General features: G+C 37.1%; 2 protein-coding genes across 2 annotated transcripts; one reads left to right on the top strand and one right to left on the bottom strand.

The window, feature by feature from the left end:
• The first annotated feature begins 854 nt into the window (after positions 1-854).
• Positions 855-7,516, top strand: LOC113749551 (protein CHROMATIN REMODELING 8). Its single transcript, XM_027293334.1, is given in 10 exon segments — positions 855-1,547; positions 1,716-1,864; positions 1,988-2,536; positions 2,770-3,175; positions 3,405-4,259; positions 4,716-5,040; positions 5,042-5,246; positions 5,248-5,339; positions 5,632-6,085; positions 6,604-7,516. Coding segments are annotated over 9 exon segments (3,657 nt in total). The 5' UTR covers positions 855-1,547; positions 1,716-1,771; the 3' UTR covers positions 7,282-7,516.
• A 2,358-nt stretch (positions 7,517-9,874) lies between these two features.
• Positions 9,875-13,251, bottom strand: LOC113778357 (uncharacterized protein At1g03900). The gene is made up of 3 exons (XM_027323749.1): positions 12,542-13,251; positions 11,484-11,771; positions 9,875-10,413 (listed from the first exon to the last, which is right to left on the bottom strand). The coding sequence occupies exons 1-3, from the start codon at positions 13,037-13,039 to the stop codon at positions 10,345-10,347; spliced, it is 855 nt and encodes a 284-aa protein (XP_027179550.1). The 5' UTR covers positions 13,040-13,251; the 3' UTR covers positions 9,875-10,344.
• Positions 13,252-14,410: the final 1,159 nt, after the last annotated feature.

Genomic DNA, 14,410 nt, shown 5'->3' with positions numbered 1-14,410 from the left:
AAGGGTTAAATCTATACTTTTGTTGTATTCATAATTCATGCATTGTATTGTTCGCATTAAATTTTGTATGATGTGTGAATATAAGATGAATGAACCTGAATTTATTCTTTTCTATACCCTTTTTGTGGAAATATTGGAGGAGGATGGGAACTGAGCTGCTTGTAGTTTCTAATATTAATTTAAAGTCGAAATTAGTAAAAAAAAAAGATTTTTTTTTTGGTGAAAAATGTAAGATTGAGATTAAGCTACGTGCTTAATTTTCCATACATAGCACGTGAATATTATTAGATATTCTCATACGTGATGATTTAAATGATATATTATGTATCTGGTTTTGTTTGTTCTCTTAAATAAAGGATAAATAGAAGGCAAGATCTGATTTTATAGGTCTAGTGATTTAAATTTTACCATGTATTCAGTATTTGATTTGACGAGATAGTGTGGTAAATTTTAAATCACTAAATTTATATAAATCGAGTAAATAGAATATTAGTATTTGTGCTTAATAAATACTACGTTCATCATTCATCCATAAGAGCACCCAGCCACGCCTGTGCGATGATCTTGATTCAGGGACAATTGGTACAATCATGATATTTTATCCATAATTTATACGGTTGCATTTTTGTATCTAGTTGATGTGTACAAATAAAATAAAATTTATGCGTATAATAAAATCATATAAATAAATATACAGCACATTATGTAAAAAGTAGAATAACCAAACAGCTGGATGAAAATTCTAGTCGTACCTGCTTCTGGCCTGCCGTGCTCACCAACTCCAACAGAAAATACGCTACTACAGTTATACTAGGTCTATTTACAAATTTTTTGGGTTCTGGTTTTACAAGTATGTATTTGACTGAATGGGCCATCAGAAGTTGGGTGGCAGAAAAGGAATTTGATTTCTTGGCGGTGGCGGTTGTGGGTTGGAAAATAAGTTGTATTACTTGGTCGCTACGTAGCACTGTCAAATCCCGGTGGAGCTGAGCATAGGATAACCATCATAGCACCCTGCATCTTAACCAATCGCCGCATCTTGGCCTCTTCCATCTACCGTCCAAAACAGTCACCAGTCTCTCCTCCATTTGTAACTGTACAAAACCAAAAAAAAAAAAAAAAAAACTTGTATAGAATTTGGCAAAAACAGAGAATTAGAAATAATATAAGAGGAGGAAGGACCGAAATTCCAAAATGAAGGGACCATAATTGAGACGGGAGAAGGGCGAAATTATAAGAGGAACGGATTTGTATTTGATTCATTGCAGAAACTATTCAATCAGGGATTGTGGGGTTTGTCAATTTTGCAATCCAACCAATTGATTCTGCGCTGCTTAAACCCTCTCGGCTCCCTGCAGTTTTAATAATCACAAGTAGTAAGCTTCAGAATCCCTTCTTTTTTCTTTGCAACTTCATCATGATAAAATCTGTGTATTTATTCGTGCTGTTTCATTGAAATGGCATTCCATTTTGAGTGAAGAGGAAGCTGTTTCATCAGAAATTTGGTAACAATCTATTGGACTGTTCTTTGGAACGTAGTAGTAAGGGTTAGTATCGTTGCTTTTGCCTTTCCTTAAGTCACATTGGTTTGATCCCGTAGATTTTGAATTCCGGTAGCATCATTAAAAAAAAAAAGTGTGAAAGCTGTGCGCAATTAGGTAGTCAGAAACGTGTTGTTTTCTAAATTGAAAGCAATGACATTTTTGCCGTCGCAGCTGGTGGCAACTGGCGGGCAATTTGTGGAGAAGAAACAACTTGTTGATGCTGTTCAATGGAAGAAGAGGAGGAAGATAGGGTTTTATTGAATCGTTTAGGTGTCACTTCTGCAAATCCTGAAGATATCGAGCGCCACATTTTTGGGCAGGTTTTGATATATTACGATCATCTTTTCCTTAGCTGTTGTAGTCTTGTACCTTCATATTGATGTAACTAATTTGGTTGACGCACAAGTTACATAGTTTGGTGTTTTAATTTTGTTGATTCGCAGGCTAAAACTAGTGCTGCAGACAGTAGTGCAGCTGGAGGAAGTGATGGTGAAGAATTGGTTGTTGGAGCAGAAAGCAATGGTGCATCATCAACTAGTCTTCCTGATCTCTACAATAAACTCAGAGCAGTGGAGCTCGAAATAGATGCTGTTAAATCTGCTTTTGAAGTTAAAAACTTTGCAAAAGACGATGCGCATGTCTCTGAAGGTGATAGTGAGAAAGGGCATGAGAGTGTAGAAGCCGAAGAAAATAATTCTCGTGCTTCTCCCAATGATACAACTCTCCAGCATGCTCTTGCTTCTGATCGTTTAAAGAGTCTGATTAAAACAAAGGCTCAACTTGAGAAGAAAATTTCAGATGGTTCCCCAGATCTTGAGTACAGGAACTTGATAAAGAATATTGTCAAGGAAGAGCGTAATTCCAAACGAAAGCCAAAGGACGTTAAGAAATTGATCAAGAATCAGAGCAAAAGGCTGAAAAGAGCTTCTTTTAGCGAGGATGATGATTTTGATGCAGTTCTAAATGCAGCATCTGCGGGGTTTGTTGAAACAGTGAGTCCTTTGTAGTATATTGGCTATGGATTGCCCAAAATTCTGCTTTTTCACAAGTGGGAAGCACCGATTGAGATGTTCTTACTTGGTTAAGTTTCTTAAAAAAAACAAAAAGTAGCTACTGGTGCAATTTGTTTAACATGTCTTTAATGACTAAATGTACAATTGACTTTTAGATTACGGGGATTGTTTATGTTTGAACAAGTGCTAAAAGCTGACCCTTTATGCCTTAGGAAAGAGATGAATTAGTCCGCAGAGGAATTTTCACCCCTTTCCACAAGCTTAGGGGTTTTGAACGCCGTATTCAAGAGCCTGGTTCATCCAGCAGGCATGATGTTATCGAGAATGCAGATGAGAATGATCAGGTTGCTTCGTCCAGCCTAGCCAGGGCTGTCCGTTCAATCACTGAGGCTGCTCAGGCTCGTCCAACAACGAAGTTGCTTGATTCAGAAGCATTACCAAAACTGGATGCACCCACTCATCCTTTTCAAAGGTTAAGAGTGCCATTGAGAATTAAGCATTCTCTAGACAATGATGTGGAGAAAAATAAAGATACAAAAAGGAAGAAGAAAAGGCCCCTTCCTGCCAAAATTTGGAGAAAAAAAATATCCCGTGAAGAGAAAACATTTGAGGGAAATGGTATGTCTAGCATTAACAGCAAGTTTATTATCAAAATCGATATATGTTAAGTATGGGTTTAGTAGTAGTTGTTGATGTATTGCTTTGCGAGACTATGCTTCCTTAACAGACCTTATATTCTTCTAGGTGTGAATAGCTGCAAATTAACTTGGTTCTCCTTTGTTTGACATCCTCATTGTTCTTCAATTTTGCAGTAAGCTAGTTACTAATCTTCTTGTATCTTTTAAAGATGCTAGGAACTCTGGTAATGAAGATGATGATGGAGAAGATGCTGTAGATCTGGATGGTGAAGGACCTAGTTTTGTTGCGTTAGAAGGTGGGCTGAGGATTCCTGAAGCAATTTTTAGCAAACTTTTTGATTATCAAAGGGTTGGCGTCCAGTGGTTATGGGAACTCCACTGTCAAAGAGCTGGTGGGATAATTGGAGATGAGATGGGCCTTGGTAAAACCATACAGGTCATAGCTTTCCTGGGGTCATTGCATTTCAGCTTTATGTATAAGCCAAGTATTATTATCTGTCCTGTCACACTCTTACGGCAATGGAGAAGAGAAGTTCAAAAGTGGTATCCAAGGTTTCATGTGGAATTATTGCATGATTCTGCTCAGGATGCACCTGGTATGAAGAAACAGAAATCTTCTAGCGAGAGTGATGATGATGAGTTTCTTGATAGCGATATTGAAGAAACTTTACCTTCTAAAACTACCAAAAAATGGGATTCTTTGATCAACCGTGTTCTTAGGTCAGATTCTGGCCTGCTGATCACCACTTATGAGCAACTTAGGTTGCTGGGCGAGAAGTTACTTGATATTGAATGGGGATATGCTGTTCTGGATGAAGGACATCGCATTCGAAATCCGAATGCAGAAATTACGCTTGTTTGCAAACAGTTGCAGACCGTGCACCGTATAATAATGACAGGTGCACCAATTCAGAACAAGCTGAGTGAGTTATGGTCTTTGTTTGACTTTGTCTTCCCAGGAAAATTGGGCGTCTTGCCTGTATTTGAAGCCGAATTTGCAGTTCCCATATCTGTTGGTGGTTATGCTAATGCGACCCCTTTGCAAGTTTCCACAGCTTACAGGTCCATATTTTAAGGCACTGTATAGTATCAGGCATTTACTTATTATGATTTTATTGATTAGATGACTGGGATTTGGGGATGTCCATGATGAAATGTAGCAGGTTTTGCTGTACATGATTTGAATTTTTAGGATATTTTTAAGTTACATTTAACCATTTAAATTGCCTCAAGGTGAAAGAAAAAGCATGTGAAAGCAAAGATAAAGTAAAAGAAGTTTGCCTCTGACTATGGACACCGGGAATTTAACATTTCAAAAATGCGTGTTAGACAGTGCTGTAATGTTTATTACATCATCAGCCATTTCTCCCCTTCTTTTCTTTCTTTATGTTCCCCTTCCCTTTGTTTTTTTTTTTGTATGTGCCTGTGTGTTTTTGGGCAGAAGATTGCTTCCCGTAGTTTCTCTTATCCAACTTCCACATCATATAAATTGTCGAAGATTTGCAATTGCTAATTTTGGCGCTATGTAATGCGCTGTTTCCTGCGTGACCTGATGCATGCTCCTACCTCCTGCAGCGTCGCAATGAAGGCTGATGTAAATGCCCAGCTAACAAAAAAGACGGAACAGGTCCTGTTTTGCACCTTACTGCCAGAGCAGAGGTCTGTCACCGGGCAGTTCTAAGCTAGCTCTTGAGGGAGAACCAGATCTTGGATGTAGCAGAGAAATTCTCTTTATGTATTGGATGTGAGTGCGAAAAATTGTAACCATCCTGATCTGCTTGACGAGAGAGCATCCTGCAAAAATCCAAATATGGAAATCCTGCCTGTGCCGCGTGCAAAATTGAAAAGTTGTGCCAGTGCTCAAGGTGTGAAGGAACAGGGGTCACCGTGTTCTTCTTTTTACTCAAACGCAAGCAGATGCTTATATACTTGAGAATTTTGATTAGTAGGGTTGGCTACACTATCGGAGAGATGATGGTCTGACTCCTTAAAGCAAAGAATGGCTTTGAGAGATGAATTTCAATAATTCGGATGAGGTTTTCATCTTCATCGTTAACAACCAAAGTTGGTGGTCTGCGAACAAATTTAACGGGTGCTGATAGAGTGGATTATTTTTGACCCAACTGGAACCCGTTAACTGATATTTGCAGGTATATTTAGGTCAGTCTGCTCTTTCATCTTTGGTGTGTGTTTGTGCGATAGTTTCATCTTTTTGGCACTGGACCTTTATTTGATAAAGCTATTTATCTTCCAAATTTTGCCTGAACCATGATCCAGTTCCCTCTCATCACTAACCCTCCCCCCCCCCCCCCACCCAAAAAAAAATGTAAAGGGAGCCATTAACTCCCTCTTCACACTTTTTTTTTTTATTTTTGTACTTGATGATCAGTTACTACTGAATTTATAGTCGATCCCATTTTTCACATAATCCAAATAACAGGCAAGGGAGCGAGCTTGGCGTATTGGCCAAACAAAAGACGTGACTGTTTACAGATTGATTACTCGTGGTACCATTGAAGAGAAGGTTTATCACCGTCAAATTTATAAACACTTTCTTACCAACAAAATCTTGAATAATCCACAACAGAGAAGATTCTTCAGATCACGAGATATGAAGGATCTTTTCACATTGAATGATGATGAGAAGGATGGTTCTACTGAAACATCTAATATTTTTAGTCAGTTGTCTGAAGCTATAAATGTGGTAGGGGTGCATGATGATAATCAGAATAAGCCATCTCTGACAGAGTCGGCCCCTTCTGCTGCAAGTGACAAACGTAATGGCTCAGATACTGAAAATAAAGGGAAAGAGATGGATGACCACAGTGATGGGGAAGTTGATGAAGAAAGAAACATCTTGCGGAGCCTTTTTGATGCTCATGGGATTCATGTAAGCCACTTAACTGCTTGCATTAGCTGTCTTCTTTCAGATAGATGTTATTGCTGCATTGTAGGGCTTGTTTGAGAGTTATCATGTTTTCTAGTTTGACCTCTATCATAGTTGAGATACTTGAGCTCTAAGACATACGGTCGGAAAAGAATATCTAAGTAATAGTCAAACTGACTGCATTTTAGCTTTACTAATATTGATTGAAGGATCCAAGTCCTTCCAAGTAGATAAGTTCATTTAGTCCTCCGTTGGCGCTGAACATCTTGCTTGACCAATGGATTTTGACAATAATCAAAGGATGCTTTGAGATGGTGACTGGTATAAATAATCCTAGTTCTTTTTAAAAGATGATCTTTCCCACTTAATAATAGATTTGTCGTGTTAGTTTTTTGATATGCGACAGAATTAGGCAAACAATAGCCCATTTCATGCTTCTCCAGATTTTCCTCTTGCTCCCTGGTCTCTTTCTATTCAAGACATATATATCATTTATGTTAGTATAATTTTTACTTTTCCAGAGTGCCATGAATCATGACGCTCTCATGAATGCTCATGATGAGGAGAAGATGAAGCTGGAGGAACAAGCCTCCCAAGTGGCACAGAGAGCCGCAGAAGCATTGCGGCAGTCACGAATGCTTCGACGCCAAGAAAATATAGCTGTTCCTACCTGGACAGGTAAATCTGGAGCTGCTGGTGCACCATCTGCTAGCGGAAGAAGATTTGGCTCTACCATGAATTCTCATATGATTAGCAAAACAAGATCATCTGATGAATTAGTTAACAGAGAGGCAAACAGGCCAAATGGGTTAGTTGCTGGGGCTTCTTCAGGTAAAGTATTATCTTCAGCTGAATTATTGGCCAAAATTAGAGGAAACCAACAGAGAGCTGTTAATCAAGGGCTTGAACATCAGTTTGGCCTGGCTTCAAGTTCCAATAACTTTGGGAGGTCTGCAGACACCAGACCTAGGGAATCAAAGAATTCGGCTACGCAGCCAGAAGTATTAATTCGTCAACTCTATACATTTATTCAGCAGAATGGTGGAAGCTCAAGTACTGCCAGCATCGTGGACCATTTCAAGGACAGAATACCATCGAAGGATCTTCCATTGTTTAAAAATCTTCTGAAGGAAATAGCTACGTTGGAGAAAAACTCGGGTGGTTCGTCCTGGGTTTTAAAGCCTGAGTATCAAGAATGATTGCTATGAAATTTGCCTGCGGGTCAAGCCTCAGTATCCAGCAACAATACTTCCTTCGTTTTGCTCGAGGGAGTATTTCCATTTTGATGGCCGGATAGCTCCCATCAATTGTTTTTGACATTTAGTGAACTGACACCCAATAGAATGCTGTTTTGTTAATACAGTCAGTGTCTGAACGATACTGAAATTCATTCCGATTTTCCAAAATTATTTAGAAGTTGAGGTCGTTATTACATGTCCAGGCCTTTATAAGCATCTTCTTCTTTTTTTCCCCCTTCTGTAATATAGCATGTCTTCGTGTTTTTTTTTTTTTTTTTAAATAAACCCCTTATGTTTTAGTTTTCTTTTAGCTATTTCAGGATCCAGTATTTCTTCTTAAAGAATTCTTGCCTATCCTGCTTTCTACAACTAATTTTCTTTTTCTTGCTTTTGGAAAATAAAAAATTACTTCCAGTTTTCGCTGGCTCCGTTGTTTTCATATTTTGACAAACCTTTTGTTTTCTAGTTTATCACAAAAGACTGGAACGTGCAATTTATTGGCTATGGAACTGTTTCTTTTCTTGGTCCGATCGAGTGTGATTACGCTGTTCTGTGCTGCACTTTCCTTTCCCAAGTTTGACGTTAGTGTGTGATTTTTACCCAAAAAAACATATAATGGTTACACATATTATGACCATAGGAGATAGAGTGTCTCAGCGACGGGATTTCTGAAGCAGGGAAAGTGGTTGCACGTCTCTGCGAATATACTAAACTATCAAAGCAAAACGTATCAAGTGGCCCAAAAAAAAAAAAAAACGTATCAAGTGGCACAGGCAAGATCAGGCGTATTTTCTTGGCATGACATCTGGCAATACAGGCTTTCTTTCCTGCATGAAAATGGTAATACAAAGTCAAATCATACACCCGACTACAGTTTAGCATGGCGCATTCACAACTTGCAAATGGTGCCTGAATTAAACAAGGGAAAATGACCAAATTCATCCTGAACTTTTTTCTAATGCTGATTTAGTCTCTAATTTTTATTTTTGGCAAATTTGATACGCGACTTTATATTGCGGCTCTAATTAAGGACCTTCGTAATGGTGCCACCATAGAACATCGATTTAGTTTCTGATAGACCAAACAAACAAGGGTATTTTGGTATTTTGGATTATCTTCTTCCTCCACCACCAAACTCCATGGCTTGCCACCTACCTCTCCCTTGGGACATGAGAAGCGAAGTGCAGTAGTAGTAAAATTTCTTTCGAAGAACAATTGCCTAAGGATATGATACACCTTGATAATATTCAGGAAATCTAGCAATGAGAAAAATAACTAGAAGTATATTATGGACAACAAATCCCAATGCATTGAGATTGAGAAAGAGTTCAACGAATTGAGGAGAAAAGCTAAAGACTTCTAATATTGAACTTGGGTCTTTCAAAATGTTCATGTGCAGTCACCTTTTTAATTATTTGAATTGCAAGATCAAGTTTTGGAATAGAAATCCTATCCTATGAAGTGAGTTCAAATGGAAAGATTTTCTCTCTTTCTTTAATCTGGAATTTTTTTACAATATCTGAATTTTAAAGCTTTTCTCTCTTCCTTTAATCTGGGAACTTTGACTTTTTATCTTTTGGCTTTTCTTTGATGGAACGAGATCAAGAGATATAGCATTAGTAAGGGAATAGAAAGAGAGTAATAGACAAAAAAGAAAAGAAATAGGAAGGGGTGGTGGTAGTAGCAGAGAGGAGAGTGGTGACGATGGTAGGGACAGGGAAGACGTAAGGTAGGGGAAGAGGAAAGAAATTAAAATAAAAAATTTAAAATTACCTCAAAAAAGTTTTAAATATTAAAATACCCCAAAAACTAATAGAGTGTATTTGGATTGAGATGATTTGAAAAAAAAAACAATTTGCTTCACAAATCTCAATCACCTTTTTATCTTCCCAATCACCTTTTTTTCTCACATACATCACATCACAAAAAATGTTACAATAATTATCTCAAATAAATCATCCAAATAAACTTTTATCCAAACAAACCAAATGATTTTTTTTTATTTACTTGGTTTTATTAACATTCATACTTGAAGTTCCCAAAATACCCCTATTTAGCTATTCAATTACGTGGTGGCATTGCCGCAGAAGTCCTTAATTAGAACCTCAACATATATTCACGTATCAAATTAACCAGAAATAAAAATTAAGAACTAAATCAACACTAGTAAAAAGTTTAGGGGCGAATTTGGCCATTTTCCAATTAAACAATCACAATCCTAGAATGCTGCATGTTCAACTTGACCCCTTTTTTCACCTCAACACGATCCAATTGGAGAAGGGAAAAGGTCATCCACCCACCAACTCCGTTAACCTTCTTTGGAGAAGTTGCTCTTGGTCGAAAAAAAAAACTATATATAACATGTAAAAATAATAATTGTGTTTAGATAGGAGGTTATTTTAAAATATTATTTAGAATAATATTTGAAATATTATTTGTAACAATAGTTTTTTTATAATATGATGTACGTAAGATAGAAAAGATAATTGAAAAGATTTAAAAAAAAATTGTAAAGTATATTTTGATGCAAACAAATAATCTTTTACAAATGATGTCAATCCAAACACACCCAAAGGATTAAAACATTAATAAACCATGTGCCATTCAGGCTTGGACAAATTTGTACATAGAAAATGTATACAAATCTAACCCGCCCCAAGAGGCGATACCACACAAAACTATACTAAGCCTTACCCACTACCCCGAAAGGCTTGTTCTTTGGGAAAGAACTGCAACACTGTAAAAGCAATTCGACCACTTGATCACGACTTGGAGAAAAACAAACATTGGAGCAGAAACCCAGGAAAGAGAATTATCTTGTGTTATACGTTTATAAATTTGAGATCAGCAGTCCAAGTATGTCAAAAGAACGATATCAACACATTCCGAGAATAATTATTCCTCCAAAGATGGAGCACATATTGAATTTCCTTCAGTTATGAATTTTCTTTTCAATTTTTCTCATCTCTTTTAATACAACAGGAGACAAAGATCCGAGCCACCAACAGTCAAATGCTAACATGATCAAAAAGCAGCCCATCCAGCTGCAGTGGCCTTATTAGAACCTGTTCCAGTGGCTGTAGGAAGATTCTTCTGCAGAATGCCAACAACAAAGCCGCTATTAAATTTCATCATGTCATAAGTAGACCACGAGCTGACTCAGAGATACAAGCATTGTATCTCTACATAAGTCACTTAAAACGACCAAGCCTATTTACACAGGTTGGAGAGAGAACACCATCCATTTAAAGTCAAAAACACTTCCAGATAAAAGACATTTGGTAAAACAGCAGCTAATATTTTATGTGTACATACATCACATAAAAAGGTGGCACCCATAAGAAAGATTCATATTTATCAAGCAAGATACTGATGATTCCTATATTTATGAATCTCTATCAAGCGAGATAAGTTTGTCTTTCTAAATGCCACTAAAGTAAAGGTAATTTACAAAAGGCTCGTAGAAATATTTGCTGCAGATTTTGCTTCCAAATGTCTCTAAATATGAATTATATCCCTATCAGAGCCATTTTGCAAAAAAAGTCAGTTACATGACTACCTGAAAAGGATGACCTTACCTTACCTCTACTTCTCCAAAAAGTCAATAGCTCACAAAATCAGGTAATACCAGTTGAATTACTAAAATTCTTAACTTGGAAAGCCACACTGAGTATCATTGTATATCTACACTGCAGATCAGAGAATATTACAAGAAAACAAACAGTGGGCAAAATGCTTTTGGTTACTGAAATTATCCAGTTAAGATAATTCAGAAAGGATGCTTTATATGATCAGCCAATTCATGGATCTAAATGAAGGTTAAATAAAAAGGTTGATCACCTCATAATCAAAAAGCTGGACAAAGTAGAAATTTATGAAAGCCTCAAGTTTAATCTACCAACCCCATCCTTGAACACAAGAAGAATTGACCTTTAAATCGACTCAGATGAGTCCTTTATTCCAATCACGTGATGATCAATGATCCGTCTTGATGGGAGTTTCCGAAAGTAGGCAGGTCTCAATTTTCTTGATTTTAGTCAGTTGCAATTAAGTCCTCTACATACCTCTAATCACAAAGCCCCTTGGTATACAAATTTCTGCTGTTTAAATTGTATAGAAGGATAAATGAAGTTCCCAAATGTAACAGAAAGGAGAATGGGCACCTCAAGTTGTGACAGATCTGCCAGTGGATCAGCAGAATGTCTGGCAACTTCCTCAGGCACCTTGAGAGTAGTATTATGGCTTCCCGAAGTCGTCCTAGCAGCTGCAGAATCATTGGGAGGGGGTGGGAGAGGAGACCTAATCCTCACTCCTCCACTGGGGGGTGGTGCTAGGCTTAGAGTTTTGGCCTTTACAGTTCCAGGATGTCCACTTGACATTCCTGCAGCTGAAAGCATGCCTGTTCCACTAGAAGGTTTGTTCTTCACATTAATTCGGATAGTTTCACCTTCCTGAAAGATAAAAAGAAAAAAGTTAGTCCATAGGAAAAAAGATAACATCAACATGGATCAACAAAATAACTAAAACTTCACCAGTAATATCAGAACGTAATAAACGAACAGAATGCAAAACTAGCACATAAATCCGAGGTTGCTAGATAAACCTAACAAAGAAAGACAATCAATTCCAAAGTAACACATAGTGCATCAATTTCAAGAGCCAATTAAGACTATTCCTCTTCATCGTTTTCATCTTAATTGGACAAGTAGCGCATAGGATGAGAATGCAGCGCAAATTCTACCATGGAAAAAAAGTAATGGCTGTAAGTATTACTTAACAGATTTCAATAGCCTATCAAATCCCAAAATCAGTAAACAATGCAGTAAAAAACCCTGACATAGACAAACAGATACCAGCTTAACTATTAGTTTTGCAGAAGTCAACAATCTAGACTCTCAAAATTCTTTTAACAGCATTGATAGTAGAAAAACAGACGTGGAATTCTTGACACTAATCAAAATTTATACTTAGCCAAATTTTCACAACTAATAAGCATCCCTTTGCGAAAAAACATTTTGCTGGATCAATCTTAAGACATAAAAATCACCATCCTCGAGCCTCTCATCCATTCTCATAAAATTTCACGTAAATCTCATAGTGCATTGGTCTGAGAACAGATGAATAAGTCATTCGATCAATTAATTAGTGTTTGTTGCATAATCAGGGCAGCCAAAAAGAAAAGGGAGAAGAGTAAATACACGAACAGATAGATTAAATTTACCTTTAACCTATGATTGACAGCTGGGTGAATATCGATATGACTATCGTCACTGCCTTCACCGGCGGCACCGCCAGTCTCCTTCTCATGCTCTCTCCTAACATATTTCTCGTGATCAGACAACGCCACATTGAAATCAAAAGCCTCGTTCCTCTCATTGAAGCCTAATCCAATGAAGGCGTGCTTCCCAGTTCCGTCTTCAATTTTCAACACAAAGTACCTAGAAGAGTCGAGAGCAGGCTCCACGGAGTTCTCTCTCTGACCAGGATTAATAAAACAAGCAGCGAATAGCTCACCGGAGTTCGGATCCTCGAGTCGTATCTCGCACCGGGTATTGCAGGACACGACCCTAAGTCGACCGGACCAGATCTTGTCGGACTGTAACCATTCTCCACACTTGTAGCCGCCGCTGGTGGAACGTGGAGGGATTTTGTATACGGAGACCTCGCGGACCACCAGAAGGGTGTGCTCGAAGGATTCTTCGTCGTCCTCAAAGGACATCGCGTCGGATGAAGTCTAAGCTGTGAAGCAAGAAGAAGAGGAGAAAGAAAAAAGAAACAATAAAACCAGTTGGGGTAAAGGTGCAATGTTAATTGTTTTTAGGTAGCTTAGGAGTAAAGAGACAGGAGGCTGGAGGGAAGGTGGGGTGGCCCGGTGGTGGTGGGAGAATACAAATTCTTTCTCTCTTTGGGTCGGATTTGGATCGGATTGTTGATGGTTACCGCCTACCTCAGCGGAGTCCTATATTAAACCGTGTGGGAGATTTCTGGGTTTTTTTTTTTTTTTTTTCGACTCAGATGCGTTCGACGTGCTATTGGTCCACTACTTACTAGTACTAGTAAGAAGGAGTAGTATTTGGATTTATCCCCACATAAATGCGTATAATGCAGACGCAAGGAAGAAGATTTGAATTTCTAAGTTGTTATTTAAAAAAAAAAAATTTTGGATGGGTTCGTGCTTACCAATTGAACTGAGTTGCGTTGGGCATACATTCAAGATCATATGTCTGAGTTCTTACAAATTACTTGTCAACACAATTCTTAGATTGATATAGCGTGGGAAAATGACTCGTCATTGTCAACTGAAACTAACTACATACAGAAAAAATATATATGCACTTAAACCTCTCTTTGTGTGTGTATGTGTATATATATAAATATATATAAATACATCCACGTATATAATATTTACATATACACACATATTCATATGTAAAATACATCCACATATAATATTTAACAGAATCACATATAAAATATTCTTTTGTATACATATATAAATACACATGCATCATTGTTAAATCATAATGTATAGATATAGCACTTGTGTATACACATATAAGCGTGTGTATGTGATCGAGTTGGTTAATTTTTATCTCATTTAAAAAATTTTTACCGTGAAAAAAGAAAAACAAGTGTGAGAGTTATGGAGTTTGGATTTAATATTCATGTCATTTTTTAGATTTTTTGATATTGCCTTTATTTAATGTTGATTTTTTAACGAGCTTACCAAATAGTGCTTGAATTCTATATTATTTGAATATCTTTTCTTCATTGAATTTAGGTTTTATTTCACATACATTATATTATTAAAAAAATTACAGTGTATAACAAAAAAAATTCCAAATAATCTTTAATACAGATGCTTTAAGTATTAAATGAAGATAGTAGTAACTTTTAACTAAGTTAGCTAATTTACTTTTTCCATCCAATTCTTTTAAATTTACACATGCATAAAAACTAAGGCCTTGTTTGGACAGCCATTTTTCGCTGAAAAATTGCGTCGTTTTTTGTAATCACATTTCTCAATTACCTTTTTGGAAAAATGATTTGTTTCATCCCTCACATTTCGCAAAAATATTCTTTTCGTCTC

Source organism: Coffea eugenioides, chromosome 1 (assembly GCF_003713205.1).
Source record: "Coffea eugenioides isolate CCC68of chromosome 1, Ceug_1.0, whole genome shotgun sequence".
In the NCBI taxonomy this organism is placed as follows: domain Eukaryota; kingdom Viridiplantae; phylum Streptophyta; class Magnoliopsida; order Gentianales; family Rubiaceae; genus Coffea; species Coffea eugenioides.
Note: the sequence above shows the minus strand (reverse complement) of the source record. Positions and strands in the feature narration are given on the sequence as shown.